This window comes from Amblyomma americanum, chromosome 4, assembly GCF_052857255.1.
Source record: "Amblyomma americanum isolate KBUSLIRL-KWMA chromosome 4, ASM5285725v1, whole genome shotgun sequence".
NCBI classification, from domain to species: Eukaryota; Metazoa; Arthropoda; class Arachnida; order Ixodida; family Ixodidae; genus Amblyomma; species Amblyomma americanum.
The window spans coordinates 176,011,622-176,029,833 of NC_135500.1; the positions used below are offsets into that span (position 1 = coordinate 176,011,622).

Consider the following 18,212-nt stretch of genomic DNA (forward strand, 5'->3'; position numbering starts at 1 on the left):
CGCGGTGTCTTATAGCGGAGGCGTTTACCTGTATCACATCGCTTACCATTGTGAAACTCTACATACCTTTTGCCGTGTTTTGGATGTCGGAATGAGAACGCCGTGCTTTTACATGCGATCTCCGCTAACACCTTAGGCTGTGCTATCACTTTCTACACTAGTCGTATCCAGACGAAGAAGATTCAAATAAGCAACCAGTCGGACCCTATCTTCTTCAAAATCCCTCGAAGTGCTTTTGAATGAGTGCCGCAATACGTTACGAGACGCTACTTGTGGACCCGGCCACTGCTTGTGTTCGCATGATTTGGCAAACTACTGTCTGGCTCTTCTTGCAGCAACGGCACGAACGGCTTCTAACCGTGCACAGTTCGCGCCGTTGCAGACCTCTTCTGTTTCATTAAAGTCTCTCCTCCTCCCTCGAACCCCCTTTTCTCTATCCTGCAATATACTGATCAAACAACTCTGTTGACACCCCGGCAATACTCCCGGTATACTTCCAAGTAGTTGTCTAAATGAAGCGGGGCGAGGTGGCCCAGTTTTCTTATGCTTTAAAGAAATTTCCTTGCAGCCACTCATTGTCGTGCCCATTGACAGTCAGCTATGGGTCACCTCTCAAGATTCGCTGACGAGCCAAGTCTGCTACTAAACCCTGTTTCACACAGAAGTGACTCTGTGAATTCTGCAACCAGCAATGCATCTCGGCGTTGTTGTTCGCAAGGCGCTATTTCCCATGTGCGCTTTTCCAGTCCCTACCCTGACTGCTAAGCTGAGTGTTGGTGGCGAAGAACATGCTCCCGCGTCAGCATTCGGCCGACTCGAACCATTAACAAATCTACGACAACCGCGAAACGTGATCCTTAGTTCATATTTTTTTTATCAGATCCAATTTAAACGAAAAGATGTACGTTTTAAACCTTTACGAAAACTTCATGGAAGGGCTGTTGAGGCATACTTCCTACTTGCTCTTTGAACATGTAACAACCTTCAGAGCCTTGGTCAGGGGCGCAGGCGCTCTCGACTGCGCACCATTTCTCCTCTTGTCATGTGGTTCACTGCCTCGATTCGCGCCACCATCAGTCAGAAGTGGAGCTGTCGCGCTTCCTCCGCGAGGAAATTCCAAATTGTCGGAACCTCGTCGCTCTAGCAGATCGAAACACGTATTTGCATCATGGCGATAGAGATCGCCAGCGTTTTAGTATGCATGCGAAATAGCCCTGATCACCTTGAGCGATAGTAAGGAAAACGCGCTTGGCGGCAAGGCAGCGACTGCCAAGCCAACAAACGTCTACCATGTTCCGTATCTGTTGGCTTCGTGTCGTCTCCGCGGCAATTCGCAACTCCAGCACCAGATCTTTGTTACTGGTACAGCGAGGTGTAGGTGCAGGTAAGAAGTGTTATTTATTACATATACTGGAGTACGTGCTGAGAACTGCACCCTTCTGTCATTTGGAGCACCCGCCAGCAACTTTTTTTTTTCTCGTTCCCGCGCAGAAGGGTAAAGGCCGAGTGTTTTATTGTCCCACTGTAGCCCACTGACGAGGCCTAAGGAAGAGCTCGTCACAGCGCCGGAGAAATGATAATCAGTGCTGGACTGCTGGGCATCGCCACTGTGCTACTGCTGGTCTTGTTCGAGTAAGTGCTGCATGCTACTCGTAACACTATGTTATAGCGATTAAAACGTGGTTGACAGCGCGTGAACAAGTTTCGGACAGGCATGAAGTGTCGTTATCGTAATTAGCGTTGCCTTGCGTTCTTAATAGAGTTACTTTCTCGTTCTTACTTATTTCAGCAACAAACTCCATTTCTTTTATTTTACCCCTCAGGGCCAGTGGCATTACAGAGGGGGGAGTGGTTAAAAACAAAACAAATACATATCCGAAACACAAGAGCCTAAATGCACTGCACAAAATATATAGCATTAGAAAGAGCCTGAATATACACTCTCAGCTAACGAAGCCCGAAAAAGTTGGCTATCAAATATGAATATTCACGAGTTCTGCGGGAGGGTGGTTCCATTTCCGTGTTGCTGTACCAAGAAAATCTTTAGTATAGAAAGCGCCCACATATAGTGCCCTCCAAGCTAACATGGGGTTGGTAAGAAAGAAGAAATGGTATACACGCAAAAATGAAATTCAAGCAGAGCCGCTTCTATTAATCGAGATCAAACAGGCGTATATTTTACCCCACACTTGTCTAAATGATCATTCAGAATTGCCTAACTGACTTTTAAAGTGGTGCTAAAGGGGAGTAATAAGTCAGGCTAGATTAATACGTTAACGTCACATTTTGCGTCATAGCAAATATGACATGTTTACCAGAAACAAAGCTATTAGAAGCAAAAAAACTGCGTAAAACTCAAGACACATGACGCCGCCATGCGGAGATCCGTGCAACTACGGCTGATATGTGTCCAACGTTTTCCGTTTTTCGATAAGGAACTTAATAATATTGGACGTGTTTACTGCGCTGCCACGCGGAACGCTATTTCACCGTAAATTACCGTCGAAATATCAGGACGAAGCGCGGCGAGAGTTGCCAAGAATGCGAACTATCTCACAATTCATGCAGCGCAAAACAGACGACTGAGAGAAAGGCTGAACGCCAACATGAGCTCTGAATCGTTCGGCTCGCATACTGCGCACTTGGAATATTTGGCTGCTGTAGGCAGCAAGTTCAGAACCGCTAGCTCTGAACCGCCTTCATGCTCTACTCTATTTGCTAGGCGACAGGTGAAGCGGTTTTGTCGGCTACTTTGTGCTATCTTGGCTACTCCGGCTGCTCTGTGCAGGCTGGGGGCGTTCTGAAATGGCAAAATCTCTTTTCTTTGTTTTTTTAGCACGCGCAAATGCACGCACACGACTCACATATGCATGTCGTCAACTTGGGAAGTGCACTGTGAGCTTGTAGTTTTTCACGTTTTCTGTGGATGGAAAGGAGGATATGCTTCTTATATATGATCTGAGAAGTATCATATGCATCCATCATCGCCTTTCATTTCGCTAAAAAAGAACAATGTTTCGCAGCGCAGTTCCTCACACTTGCAGTACGTGAGGCACCGGCATGTAAAGCCAGATTTTACCGTCTTTCACTGAACTGCTCTTTCTCAGCGGCGAAGCTGTGCCACAAATATGCGATAAGCCGATAAACAGGCGTAAGTATACACGGGGTTCCGTGGCGAAAACATTCAACCGGCTTATGTGTGTCCGTCAATACTATGCCTGCATTCGTGGGCGGCAGCTATAGCCGGCAGGCGGCAGACTGCAGTTGCACAGAACGTAATGAGGATTTTTTTTCCCGCTTGTAACCCGGAAGAATCTATTCACGAACTTAGCAATCGCAACGACCACAGAAGTCAATCGCAATGGTCGCCAACAATCACACTTATTGATGAGCAATGCAGGTGCAGTTTTCCGCTCAGATGGTCCGTTCAGTGAAATACGTGAAATCGCGACTGCTGCTCGCATGCTTTTGAGGATCCTTCGACGCTTACTTGTACACTTTACAACAGCCCACAACGCACCAATGGGCATAAGCTCACATTGTAGTCGCCGGTGAGCACATGTGTGAGGGCGATCAGCAGTTTGCTCGGCAGTTTTTCGGCTGCCCTCGATAACTTCGCGTAGTTTTTTCGCATCCTCGGAACCTATTTCTGCCGTACGCATGCGCTGTAACGACTCGCAGCCGCACGCCTTGCAGCGGAGATCCCCTGACCGGGGCAGCCTGCTTTCGCCCCTGGCCGCCCTTAGAGGACTCCGCTTCCGGGACACGTTTCCGGACTTTGGGAATGGCGTTTCGGATTGGTCAGAGAGCTCCATCGCAAATGCGTGATTAAAATGATGAAGGTGTTCTCGCTTTTCGCACGTGGTTTGATGCACTAGGCTTTTCGAGTAGAAAAACGTCCGCAGTGTTCCCAAGGAATAATTTCTCTGTCTTGCTTCGTTCCAAAATCTCTTTTCATGTCCCTTTAAAGCACTATAAGCATCCATGAAAATTTTTAACCATAAAGTGAACGGCGTCTAAACAAACCACCTTATTTTATGAAAATGCAGTTTCATTCAGTAGGCTCCATTCACGCCTTTACTTTCGGTCAAAAAACCCTGATGAAGACAGGAATTGCGCCATCTCACATGCACAGATTGTGATTGTGCCGAAGGGATAATTATGGCACGCGCGTGTATGACCAGCAATGGAACGCCGCTAGGTGCGAGATGTCCTTAACACGAATTCCAGCCAGAAGCAATGCTTCGCACACGCTCCGATTTTAAACACAAACTCTTTACCAATATCCTTTCCTGAACAAAAACCATGTGATTGTTTGTTCATCCAACTCATCCAACTTTCTACTTTAAACTTTCGCGTACCTTTAGTGATATCCGGAGCCCTCTACATCGGCACTCTTCGCAGCCTTCATTGTTCCTTCGACGCGTACAAATTGGTCTTTCGGTCAGTCGGTCACCGGACTACTCACTCTGAGTAAACTAATACACTAAATGAAACTATGATTAGTTATGATCTATGAGATGCACAAGATAGTAGTATCCTGTACATCTAGAGCTCTATATCTGCATGATTTTCATGCTAGATTTTTTTTTGTTTCCGGCAGGTGGAGAAGGAAGCATTTTGCCTACTTCAAGAATCTCGGAGTTCCTGGGCCAAAGCCTAACCTGATTTGGGGAAACCTGCGGGAATATTACCAAGAGGCAAGCTGCAACCTTGTTCACGTCCTGTTGCTTAGACTGTGTATTTCACATGAGAAGTACTGAGGGGATTCCTGCTCAAAGAAGTGTCTCTGTAAAGACACACGCTAAAAGCAAAATGCCGAGAAATTGTACAGCAGGTGCGCTGAGCACGAACCCAAGAAAAAAGAAATCGTCTGTACAACACGAAGAAGTTGAAAAACTCTAGAAGCAGTGAGAAAACATAAGTAAGCATATAAAGTACCGGGCTGGTTGTATTCTTAGGACCATGTCTGTTTTGGACCGTTAGCAAATTCGTCGTATATATACCGTTTTCAGGATCGCTACAAAGTTATTGGGAAATGGCTAAAGAAGTACGGCGACGTTTTCGGGTGAGTATAATTCACCGTAAGCAATCTTTCCGCTGCTGCTTGATGCTGCTTACACTTGCTGTCGTTCACCTCAGTAGACACGCTATGGAATGACTTTTCAGACCGTTATCTTCTTCCCTGCCATGAATATGAACTTTTTTACAGGTTCTATTATGGAGACGTTCCTTTTCTGGTTGTGGATGACCTCGAGTTCCTGGAATACGTTTTTGTTAGAAACTTTCGAAACTTCGTGGATCGTGGAGTAAGTATAGTTTTTATAGTAAACCTTTTGTCTTTGAATGCGATTTATGGGGATAAGGCTCAAGTTTACAGGCTGCTGAAAAGTAATAAAGACATAGCGGAGTTTTCACCACTGTATGAAACCAACCAAGTTTTTTATTAATATACACACACAATCACTGATCAGTTTTGAATAGAATATTTCCAGGCAGCCGCGACAGTGGAGCTACATTGAGCAATGGCAGTAAGGTGCGCCCTTGATTGGCTGTGCGTCCATCTCATGGGAGCATGTTTAGGCAAAAGGGAAGTGGCTGCTACAACCAAGGTAGGTTTTGTTAAATATTTATGGGCATCTAATTTTGTTTGCAACTTTCGTTCTCTGTAATCATTCGTAAAACATTAGTATTCACGGATCACCACGTCGTATTTGCCTACAAATGCTAAATAGTTTATAACTGAAGTGCTTCGCTCAGGCTGTTTCAGTTCCAACACCCGAAATATTACTCTTACTTGAAATGTGCGTTTAGGTCACACGAGTCATACAAAACGCTGAAATGTAATCTCTAATACGACGTTTTAGTTTACTACCGCTTAAACCAGCCTGTACCGATGCCGGCGATGAAAATAATCTACCTGTCTGCGATTATGTGCAAGTTCTTTTTGGTCCACATGTGACAGCTATCGTTCAGTTGTTAAAACCGAAACAGCATCAGAAAATAAATTCAGTTTTATATTATTGATGCGATCGTACCTTATAAAAATGGTGTATAGACTTTCTATGGCCTGTTCATAGACTCTATAGTATCCTTTAGACTTTTTCTTTTGTCTATAGACAGTTTATAGAACCTCTCCAGATTAAAGTCTATAACTGCCTAAATTTCCTTTTGTCGATGATTATAAGTCTAAACTGTAATAATTTCCTTTCGTTTATAGAAAGTTTATAGACTTTTTATAGAATAAACTCTTTAAACACTTTAACTTTTGTCTAGAGACCATCTATAAACTAGAGTATAACCTCCTCATTTCTTTTTGTCTATAGGCAGTCTATAGACCATATATAGAATAAAGTCTATGACAGCGTTAATTTCCTTTTGTCTATATATATAGTATATAGACTGTCTATAGAATAGTCTATAACCACCCTAATTTCCTTTTGTCTATAGACAGTCCAGAGGCTATATATAGACTAAATTTCTATAACTGCCTTCATTTCCTTTCGTCTTTAGATGGCCTATAGACTATATATAGACTAAAGTGTTCAAAAACTTTAATTTTCCTTTGTCTGTAGACGGACTATATATTATCTACAGATTAAAGTTTATAACCGCCTTAATTTTTTTTTGTCTATAGACAGTCTGTAGAGTATCTATAGACTAAAGTCTATAACAGCCTATAGATAGTCTATAGACCACTCTATAACAATCCCACCGCAGCGGTGGCCAAGTGGTTGAGCATCCGCCTCGTATGCGGGAGGTGCGGGGTTCGATCCCCAGTGCCGCCGGGTACCCACCGGTGATACAATGGTACAAGCTTTCCCCTGGTCTGGTGCTCGGCTTATTTTAGGGTGAAATGCTTGGGAAATGGGTCTTTGACCCCACCTTGAGAAGTCAAAAAAAAACAACCTATACACTGCCTTTCGACAAAGCCCAGAGCAATGACAATTTATTTTTGCACTTCATGCTGAAGAGAACTGCATCGATTGACTGCTACAGTGCCTAGAGTCCTTCACCTCCTTCGCTATTTAGGAACAAAAAAACACATTGTGTGAGGACAGTGCAACTCCCTTCTGTATACTATTTTAGAAGTCTGGAAAAGCTCCTTTTCGTTATAACGTAACGTATATTGCGAATACGATTCAATAATATTTAATCCTAACCGGTAAAACGAGGAAAGGCAGTCATTCGTGAAGTAAGGGTACCCGCAAACAGTACTACATCAAGCGAACAGGCTCTCCCTTAAAGGAATCCTGCGGCACAATTCCATTCCATCTCTCGATTGTTACTGCCCAGCACGCTTAATTGAGGAGCATTTCATCAGCGATTCTGCACTGCTCGTTAAAACGTCGTGAAAATAAAAGGGGAAATACGGGTGTGAGCATTCAAGGATGTGCCGATCTCTTAGAAGCACCGTTATACGAGCCTTGTGGGCATGGTCCTCGGCGCGACTAACATCTGCCGTTTATATCTTTGCAGTTTGCATTCACGTGAAAAAGTTCTGTGACGAAACAATCCAAAGCCAGTATTTTTTCTTTCGTCCCCATACACCTGCCGCTTAGGAGCCGATTACACGCTGATGTCGCCTATATCAGTTTTCTAAACACGAACACACACAAAAAAGACGTTGTGCTATGCAACTTTTCAATTATTATTCAAGAAATGTGCCACATACTATTCGTTGGGAGATGCTGCGCGTTTGGACAAAGTAAATTTCCTTTTTTTTTTCGCGAAAACAATAAGGCTATTGAAGCGCGAGTGGAGAATTTAAGCTTGTAAGCCAATTTCCCTGTGTGGTCTTGGATACCAGATCAGGCTACATACGGCAAATAGTGCGAGCGGTAAAGATACGACCGTGAAATGGGTTTCTGTTTCACGTTTCACCCATTTTGCCGCGAGGCGGCGGAAAATCATTCGGGCTGCAAGCAACTGTGTGCGCAGATGCGCCCGTGTTGTCGGCGTGTTCTCTTGTGAATTACGTTTTCATCGAAATCCAACTTAATCGTCCACACACGGTAAGTCTACACAATTATTTTTTATTCATTTGGTCTCCTAAATGACTGTATGCTGAGCTGCGTGTGTGGAACAGATTATATGCGTAGCGAAAGACTTCCTAACATCGTTTGTAAGTGGCTTTATAAGCATGGTGTGCTGTTCATTGAGAGGTGTGCATTACTTGTTAAAGTGTAGACGCTTGCTTGGTCGGTGCCAGTCGTGGACAGCACCATTTCACCAAAGATGTTTTGCAGGGCTATAGAATGGAGCACGGGACACTTGTCAAAGTTGGATATTCGTGTTAGACATCAAGAAGTAAAGTATATATATATATATATATATATATATATATATATATATATATATATATATATATATATATATATATATATATATATATATATATATAGTGTGGGCCGAGAAAAGGACAGAAAACAGAAAAAAATTCGAGACTACTGCGGTAACCCGCATTGGAGTAATGGGGAAGCATTGACGCCTCCTCGGCAGTCGTCGCCTCTATTTGCTCCTCTTTGCATCTATCGCCCCTATTTGCCTGAGAATTTTTGATATTCGTCTAATTCCCACCACGCTTTCTTCCAAACTTTCAAATTTGGCGCTGCATGTTCGCTCCGCCCACACTTTCGTTCACGTGGTACTACACTTCCGGCGTTTCAAATTTGGCGCCACTTTCGATTTGGCCACGGCCACTTTTTGCACATTTTTGGCTCTAATTAACTATTCATCCGATCGTCACGAAATTCTTCTTGCGCCGCATCCTCAAATGATCCTCCTTCGATTATAACCACATTTTAGACGGTCTCTCTTTATAGGGCCCCACAATGGCTGCGGGAACGTTTTGATGACACGAAACCGCCGACATAACCTAGTAAAGCTTTCGCTGTAATAATAATGTTGGCCTGGCCGCGCCGCCTAAGGCAAAACGGCCTAAACAAGGAGAAATACATATTCTTTGGCAGGAGCAGCGTAGTTGGTAGCACGCTCGGCTGCGGAATATAAGGGTGGTGGTTCGAATCCCGCCGTGCACATGCATTTTTATTTGTTTTCGAGTTGACGTCATTTGATTTGCAGCTATAGTGACAGATTTCGCGGACGTGCAAACGGACAACGATGAGCCATTAAAGGCTTCCGCCTTAAAAAAGTCGTTGCCGGCGCGATTGGCCAGCACGTTCTACAAACACCACGAATAATCTACGAGCTGCATCTCGTCTGCCCTTTCGTTGCGCACGTATAGATTCGTCGATCCCTGTTGTCCGAGCCGTTGGCTGCCGTCGCTGGCCTGCAGGCACTTCATTTTAGAAGCTATGTAAAAGTCGCTTCGACAAGAGGTGGCTTACATTTGGTTCCGTGAGGCTAGTTCATGAACACCGCTATCGCGTGCACAAATTTCTCCAATAGCATTTGTGCGAGAGGCAGAGTGCGTTTCTGATCTCAGACTGCTATATTACGAAAAAGTCAATGTAACTCGGCACTTATTTGCGCCACGAATGCAATTCAGCTCGCGCTGTTTTATGGCAGCGTCTGTGGTTGAAGACGTTACCTCATTGAAATAGTTCGACATTTATTTGTATAATGTGGTGAATTCTTATGGTGCATGTATTGTATATTCCCAGCCTAGATAGCTTGGAAATCAACTGAATTATTAGGTATATTGATCGTAATGTCATTTGTGAAGACCATGTGGTGACCATTATCAAAGGCTGTTGACTGTCTATAGACAATGGTCGACTGAAGGTTTAGTAGACAGAGGTATATAGACTGTCCATAGAAAGGTCTACAGCAATGCCGGACCATATGTCTGTGGAATGTCTATAGACAGTCTAAAGACCTATGTATACTGGGCCAGTAGACTTTTGTCTATATAAACAGAAATCTACAGTGTATGGCCATAAGTCTACAGATCGTCTAAAGACTGTCTATAGACATTATACTTTCATGAAACATTTGTCTATAGACTGCCTATAGACAGAAATCTATAGGAAGTGTATAGCCATACGTCTATAGATCGTCTATATACTGTCTTTTGATCTGTGTTTATTAAATAGTTTCTCAGTAGACTATCTTTAGACTGTTTATAGAGAAAAGTCTACTAAAGTGTATGGCCATAGATCTATAGGTCATCTATAGACTAGTCTAAGATTTGCCTATAAAACATGTATAGACAGTCTATGGACTCTCTAAACAATTTTCGAAAGTAGTAGAGGAATACGATGGGCTTATCCATGTAGACTAATGTGCAATGCATCACAACAAAATAAGCGAACAGAAACAATAAAATTGACGAAAACGAAAAACAAAGGAAAGAGCAGACAAATGTTCAGACTACCGGTCGAAAGTCCTGGCTGAAGCCAGAGAAGTGAATGAAAGAGAGCATTTACAACTTTGGCGATGGCAGCGGGGGTAGAGATGTTAATGTGCAGGCCAGATTTTCATTACTTTCATTATGTTGGGAAATGCTCCACCTGTGTCCCTTAATAAAAAGGAAAAGGCGCTTCCTACCAATTGTACAGAAGGCCAGTGTCACAAAGAGGCTAAAAGAAAAGCCTTTCAGGACATTTTTAACATTCATTATACATCCTTGCACATCCATCCTCATGGCAAATGACTGATTTCCACGTGCACGCGCAGTGCACACACAGAAGCTACACCTTGCTTATTTTCCTAGCACACTGGATAGATAATTGGACGTGTTCAACAAAATAAGTTCCTCCTACTTTTCAGCTCACGATGATGACAGACCAGATGCATCCCATTCTGTCCAAGAGTATACTGCATGCCCGAGGCGACGATTGGAAGAGTATTCGAGCTGCGGTGAATTACGGCCTCAGCTCTGCGAAGACTAAGATGGTAATTATCAGTAGCGCAAAGGCATTTGGCATTTAACAACAGAAGCGAAAGACAGGAAGGACAGGTTGCGTTATATTAGCATGCTGCACAGGCCCTTTTCAAATCAGCGTTTTCAACAAAGCAGCTCATAACCGCAGCTACCTACAAGCAGTAGCGGCCCGGAACAAAGAACTTGGTGCAGCCGTACAGACATGAGTAATCATGACCGGAATACGAAAAAGACCTCTGGGATTAGCAAGTTAAAGAAAGAGTTGGAAAATGTATTTAGTAGATATGAACAGTTTTATTCCAATTTGTTCCGCCTTGAGTATATATTGATGTGGGGTATGCATCCTAAAGGAGATGTAGCCAAGAAATAGAACCAAAACAAATAAATTCTCGGCGGAAAGCTCGTTTATCCTTGCAGAATTATCAGCTGTATGGTAGCGTCACCAAAGGAGAGGTGACTTTCGATCAACGGGAGACGGCAGGTCTGGTTTAACAGTATCGCTTCGCTTGCACGCAGATGATGCCCGAGATTCGCAAGAGTGCTGACCTTTTTCTGGGGAGGCTGGACGCTGTCGCAGACGAACAGGTGCACTCGTACCAGGAGTACCAGCTCCTGTCGATGGACTACACCGCGCGCGGCGCTTTCGGAATTGACACCGTCTTCCAGCGAGAACCCAACCATCCGCTCCTGTTGATTGCCAAGGGTGTGCTCGACGGCGTAATGACTGGACCGCTGCACATGATCGCACGTACGTAGGTAACAAACGATATATGCCGTACAAGGCAATCACTTTTTAAGCAAGTAGGATCATTGAATTGTTCCATATTGACGCGAGGAAAGGGTTAAGTCAAGTCAACGTTATTTAACATCACAGATATATCAGGAGTCCAGCCAAAAGACTATAGAAGGCTTGACGAAAGGTCTGCACCCCTGCACAAAACTTGGCCATCTTCAGCGAGAGAAAAACATTTCACTTACGCATAAACAACAGGAGGTAACGGAAATTTCACATAAAGCTGACATCAACAACGGAAAAAGAAAGCACACTGGCGGACAAAGTTAACGAAACTTATATGCAGTGTAAATAAAAAATTATTTTACAGCAATACATACCTGTAGGCAGGACTCTATAGAAAAATGCACTTCGTATGCTATAAATCATCTGGTGTGATTAAAAATAGTGGCAAATTATAACTGATCTGGCGGCAAGAACTCGTTCACGTATGCGGAATGTCGAAATGATCATGGGTGCGCGTGCCATAATAATGGGACTGGCGCTGCAATCCGAGTGTTCGTTTTAAAAAACATGGCTGGATCATCACCGGTTGCTCTGTCGCGCCTCAATAATTAAAGTATATTTAAAGAGTTACGGAGCTGAAATCATATTCAGTGTTTAAAAAATTGTCTGTAGGAGCGTAACCGGAGACGCTGACTATTATTCTGAGGGCTCGTTCTTTTAGTTTGTAAAGCTGGATAATATTTGTAAAGTGGTAATTCCCCACATCAAAAACTCCATGGCGTACACTGAGTCCATCTATGAATGAAGGCAGCGTTGCAAGTCCTGGAATGTAGCGAGATGGCTGTAGTGCCAGCCAGGCGCCTGATGCGTTCTGTTGGCCTCGCACACAAGGTTTTTCGTTCTCTCCGTGGGTGCCGTAGAGGTGGTGCTAGAACAGTAACTAATAACGGACAATATTAGCGAGTGGCAAATAATTTTTTTTCACACATTGAGAAAAAAAAAGTAGCGCAGTCTCAATAAAATACCGACGAACATCGATAGTTTCTTTATCGTCGTCTCTATATGTTTATTCCAGGACAAATGCTCATTGAAATTTTCTCCCAGGCTTTTCACTTAGGAAGCAAGCTCAATTTTATTTCAACTCAGACAAAGGGGAAAGCCTGGGAGTTTAAAAATAAATTTCTGGGTCGGAAAAGCACTGCTTTCGTTTTATTAGTATTGATCAGTAAATAATTATTGGCTGTGCATTCATAACGGCCATTTAAACACTGATTCGCTTGCACAACGAAATCATGTGAGTTGATTTAAAGACATAAGACTCATGTCATTGGTATGTATTATAACTGTGCATTTCTTATCTTGAATAATAACATCATTTATGTACAGATAAAACAACAGTGGACCCAAAATTCTACCTTGAGGGACACCAGCTCGTATAAATTTTACATCGGAAAACTTTATCTTTACCATCCTGACCGAGAGGCTAAGATTTGATCAATCGAACAAAAACGCCCCAAAAACCATAGATGCCGAGTTTGGCTATTAAAGAAACATAATTGATCTGGTCGAACGCTTTAGATAAGTCCTTAAATATAACCGGAATAAGCTCTGTCTTTTGAAACGTTTCTAAAATTAATTATTTATATAAAAGGAGGGTGCTCTCGTCAGATCTACTTTTTCTGAAACAATGCTGGCATGACGTTATTAGGCTGTTTTTTTTTCAGAAAAAAATAATAAAATTGTTTAAATGTCTTTTTTTCTAAGGAATTGCAAAAGACTGGAATAATGGACCATCATGATCAGTAGCCTGACAATTTGCAAAGTGATTTCTATCGCGTCCTTTGTGGATAATCACGACGGTCGCTATTTGCATACGTTTGGGAAATACTCCTTTTTCTAGGCAAAGGTCAAATATGTATTCCAGTACTGGGCTGATGAGATGCATAACATATTTCAAAGGTTGTACCTGGAAATCCTCTACATGAAGATACTTTCTATTCAGAAGGGTTGTAATGGAACTTCCAAATACTTGCCTGCCGGCGACAAAACCGCACTATGTCTTCGCTTTTTAGGCACAATTAAGACACGTATTTAAACCAGATTATTGATTTTTATCCCCTTTTGTTCTCCTCATTTAACAAGGCGTTTACCTCTACTGTTTTTTTTACAACACGGCTAGGCACCTATGTGAATAAAAATTGCTCTGTTGTTTCATTTTACGGTTCATTCGATTTACATTTTCTCAAGATGCCATCAGGGAACTGTGCAGGTTACTATACATTATACTACATTGCCAGAAAGTACCATTATTATTCATGGTGTCTTTTCAGAATCCACTACTGCACTCGGCATCCTAATGGTGCCTTTCTACTGGCTAGTCGCACTGTTTGGCGAGTTCACTTTTAAAACGCTGGGCAAGGAAACATCAAAGATAGTAGAACTCCGCAGAAGAAATCCCTCGGTAAGTTCGACAACAGGCTCCACATGCGTATCCTTTCTTGTGATGTGCCGTTAAGACGTGGTTGCAGTCCCTCCAGTGAGTCAGGTTTGGTTGTCGGCCGCAGTCACGAGAGAGGAATGAATCAGAGGTGTGAACTCCTTGTATATTGATTTCAATGCGTTGGCATTAGGACCTCGTGTTTGAAATATTTGTCCATCCGCCGATTGAAGGGAGTATGGGAGGCGATCGGTGGCGGGTTGGGGAGAGTGAAAAAGTAGGATAGCGCGTCCCGCTGTGATACGTGGATTGGTTCGGAAGAGTGGAGGCGGGTTACTGTGTGCTACGCGGTGATTGGCGGACTGGATCACGCCACCCACTCACACAGTCTGAGCTTGTCGGCGGCAACGGCTGCCCCTTCAGCAGAGAACACCAACGCATACTCTGCCGCATCAATTCCATTCATCATTTATAATTGTTTTGCCGCTTAAAATTACGCATCTTGGGGTTATTGAAGATGACGCCATCCTACTTCGTGTTCCAAGGGCATTTAATGCAATGAATCGATTTGTAACAAGACACGCAACCTGTTAGTTAAAACAGAAAAAAAATTATTCATTCTTATTGCAGGTGCTAAACAGAATTACGCCTCCTAATATCTTCTGGCCTTGTTTTGGTGCGCTTGCAGGACACAAGTTCTAGCCACCTAAAAATATAATTTACACACTTAAGCATCTGCGTCCTTACGTTTGCCATTGCAGCTGAATTATAGTCTAAAAAGGGGCTTCGTGGCTCCTTCTTCCGACAAAAGTACAGTAAAGCAGGAAGCTAAACCCCTCTATTCTGCAGCTCCGAAATATGTGCTTTCTTACGCAGGCAACTTACAAAATGTACTAAATTCATGGTCATCTTACTGTATTTATCAAATACTTTGTTTGCCATGAACAAATAAAAAATATGGTTCATTCATTCACTCCGTTCCGCACCATTTCTTTTTAACCTATACAAAAGTACATAGTTTTAAACAGCGATGCCAATAGTTGCGAACAGCAACACTTTAACTAAACTAAATTTTAGTGCTCTGTTCGCTCTGGTGTCGCGAAGTACCCTTCTTGGCACCGTTTACCAAGTATTGTCTCTTTGCATGCGCCACTTTGCAGCTACGAAGGCCAGACTTGCTACAGAACCTCATCGACGCCACAGTGCCGCCCGAGGACGCGTGGAAAAACATGAAAGAATACAAAGCCGATTACGCAGTGGCCGGTTAAGTATGCGTATTTTATTCCTCGGTTATCACGCTATGACAAATTATTTTGTGACTTAGGCAAATAAATAACAAATTCCATTGCACTTTTCTCTTTTTACAAACAGCTCCCATTAAAGGGCGACACCTGAGCAACGAGGAAGTGTTCATGACCGCAAATTCAGTGTTCATGGCCGGGTAGGGGCAATGAACCATTTCGAGTATGTTGCTATTTAGGATTTTGTGCTAAATGTGGTTATCAATTTGCCCGCAAGGTCATAAATCAGGGTAGCTGTTTGGGTGAGTCGGTGTGCCATTGCGCTACGTGGTGTGCTCTTCGTTTTGTGCTATCTGATCGAGCGCTACTTGTCGTCATCAATCAGGAAGCAACGACCACCTTTTCACTTCACCTATGAACACGCTTTGTGTAGTTGAAGGTTTTGGTGGCGCGATTTCGTACTTTGCTATTGGTATATCTTTCTGCCAAAAGTAATGGCCTTCGCTGGCGTCGAGCTGCAATTCAGCACGAAAACAACAAGCTTAGTTCTGTTCGGCGTTAGCGTGGCTGGCGCAAGTAACAAAATAGTCATTTGTATTGTGTCTGGAGCGATTTCAGCGCACGCGCACACACGCTAGCACGGACGCATGCGGAAAAAACAAAACAAAAAATAATGCAGACTACGTTGAGGAAGTCTGTGCTGTACTGCCAGTGCTCGTCGGCTTTATTTTCCGAGTAACAGATAAGGTAGATTACCCAACGTTGAGGTAATGAAAATATGTGGTAAGTCTGCCATAACCCCCTGAGTGGGTTACCGCTATTTCTGCTGACTAGTTATGGATCATTAATACGCTTTTTTCTACTTTTTACCTTCAGAATACGTATGCTGGTCTATGATCAATCGTCAAAGAAATCACTGCGTTGATATGAGAATATATTTAAACCGTGCAACAGCTTCCTACAGCCGCAGGAAAGGCGACAGATGAGGAAAACGTACAGCACCTAAGCCTGATTATGAAGAAAAGCACGGATTTGAGAATAATAATGGTCGCCGATACAGGAATGGCCAAGTTCAGTCCCATGAATTACTAGTGGGAAATAGCAAGAAGGGCACCAATGTGCGCTTTGGAGCCTTAACTTGTGCGTGCAGTGAACAATTTGGATTTCGATATTGTTGCTGAAATCACCCCATTAAATGTTTATTCCGCAGTATCTGCAGTGCCGCAATCACATGTCATAGTCTATACTGACTGTCGCGACAGCACATTTGCTACTCCAGGTTATTAGCATCTGGCAACGACTCATATTTAAACAAGTGGTGGGGTAGCACTCTGGTGGATTCACGTATGCACCCATCGCATTAGTATAATTTAATAAGTTGCCCCAAAGCTGCATAAGGGTTTCTTGCTATGCCTATATTGAAAAAATATATATTCTTTGTTTTCAACTGCTTTCAGGTTCGACACGACAGCGACTGCATTGAGCTATGTGACATTTTTCATAGCAAAACATCAGAATGTACAAGAAAAAGTCCGTCAAGAAATAATGGAAGTACTTCATGACGATGTAAGTTCTAGCTTCCACCTGCGGGGCTTTTCATTTCTTTGTGAAAAGTCCAACTCATTTTCCAAATCAGTCTGGCTTCGCATTGGCTGGTTTTTTTTATGCGTAAGAAAAAACTGAAGATTTTTATAGCGTTTTTGTTCTTGTCTCCCGACGCCTTCGTCAGGGGTTGTTTTAAAACTTTCTTTCTTTAATCTTTAACCAGTCCTCGACTGCGCACTCAATGCACAGATGAAGCGCTATTTGCTGGCTGGGAATCGTATTATGAAGATTTGATTAACAGTTACAGTTTCTTCGAAAATTTGAACACACTAAGCGTGAAAAACTACTTTGTCATGAGAAGGGTTAGCGAAACTAGCAGCGACTAAATTGACCAGCAAAGCAAATGATGATCTCTCCAATTCTACGTTGTGCCTTGTTTCTGCTTAAGGCTACAAGTTGGATAGCCTGTCCTTGTTTTACCATTGTTTGACTCTCTGTACTACAGCAAAAAAGCTTTCTCGATTACGGCACAGTCACAAAAAAACTGAAATATCTACAGCAAGTTGTGGACGAATCGCTACGCCTCCTTCCACCGGCTCTCATGTACGTACTTGCTTACCGCCTGAGTAGTGGAAGAAACAGTGGCTTCTTAGATCTTTATGCTTTGAATTGCTTTTGGTGGGAAAAGAATCTGGGAACATGAGTAAAAGGCGCGGGATGATGCCAAGAGTAGGCAATGTGGCAGGCAACAAAGAGAAGAGAGGGAAATTCCCACCTCCGCGTGTAGGGGTGGCAGAGAGAGGCCGGAATGTGGCCGCCAAAAAAGAAAAACCGCAAGATCAAAGCAATCACTTTGTAACACTGGTAACGATCAGGAATTACTCAGGAAAAATAAAATTCACTAAAAGTACTTCAACAAACATGAAAATAAATATGAATGGCTCAGCAAAACTGAAATGACCAACACTGACTGAGCAAAAATGAGTCCGCGAAGCGAATCGGTTATGGGGTAAGGAGCAGCAGCGCAGCCGGTGAAGCAGACGTCAGCTGTGCCTTGCCTCTAGATCTGTTAGACGTGTCTGGTGCAATATGCAAGAGTTTTGCGAGAGAAGATGCGATGTATAAGAGAAGCAATTAAAAACAAGGGGAAGACCTTATACTATGGCATTGTCATCACATAATAATAATTAAGCACCCAATCTGCTTGTATGCGTGCGACCTAAAATATAGATTACCAATCGTGTCGCTGCATTAAAATAACTAAATGAAGATGGAAGTTTCAGTCTGTTGACATTAGCTGTTAAAAATAACGTCCTGAACTAAGAAGCATACACGTAAAAAAAAACAATCTCACATTCAATCGCGGGTAAGCGTTCATTACATTCTGGTGCTTACAGAACT

At 43.0% G+C, this 18,212-nt stretch overlaps 1 protein-coding gene across 3 annotated transcripts; it reads left to right on the forward strand.

The window, feature by feature from the left end:
- Positions 1-1,260: 1,260 nt before the first annotated feature.
- On the forward strand, positions 1,261-16,832 carry LOC144128704 (cytochrome P450 3A41-like). 3 transcript variants are annotated; one of them, XR_013313817.1, is made up of 11 exons: positions 1,261-1,384; positions 1,529-1,632; positions 4,604-4,700; positions 5,016-5,068; positions 5,213-5,309; positions 10,735-10,860; positions 11,366-11,597; positions 13,919-14,049; positions 15,186-15,293; positions 15,397-15,489; positions 16,724-16,832. XR_013313817.1 is itself a non-coding variant. In XM_077662331.1 (11 exons), exons 2-10 carry the CDS (start codon positions 1,574-1,576, stop codon positions 15,468-15,470), a joined length of 972 nt encoding a protein of 323 aa, XP_077518457.1. In that variant the 5' UTR covers positions 1,261-1,384; positions 1,529-1,573; the 3' UTR covers positions 15,471-15,489; positions 16,724-16,832. The 3 variants fall into 3 exon arrangements, 1 of the variants encoding a protein (XP_077518457.1); XR_013313818.1 differs by having other exon boundaries at positions 15,397-15,466; XM_077662331.1 differs by having other exon boundaries at positions 15,186-15,288.
- The last annotated feature ends 1,380 nt before the right edge of the window (positions 16,833-18,212 follow it).

Excerpts from the sequence above, each read along its gene's own strand:
- LOC144128704 (XM_077662331.1), top strand. The coding sequence starts at position 1,574 with ATGATAATCAGTGCTGGACTGCTGGGCATCGCCACTGTGCTACTGCTG. Across the intron at positions 5,310-10,734 it reads GAAACTTCGTGGATCGTGGA|CTCACGATGATGACAGACCA; the intron begins GTAAGTATAGTT and ends CCTACTTTTCAG. Across the intron at positions 11,598-13,918 it reads ACCGCTGCACATGATCGCAC|AATCCACTACTGCACTCGGC; the intron begins GTACGTAGGTAA and ends GTGTCTTTTCAG.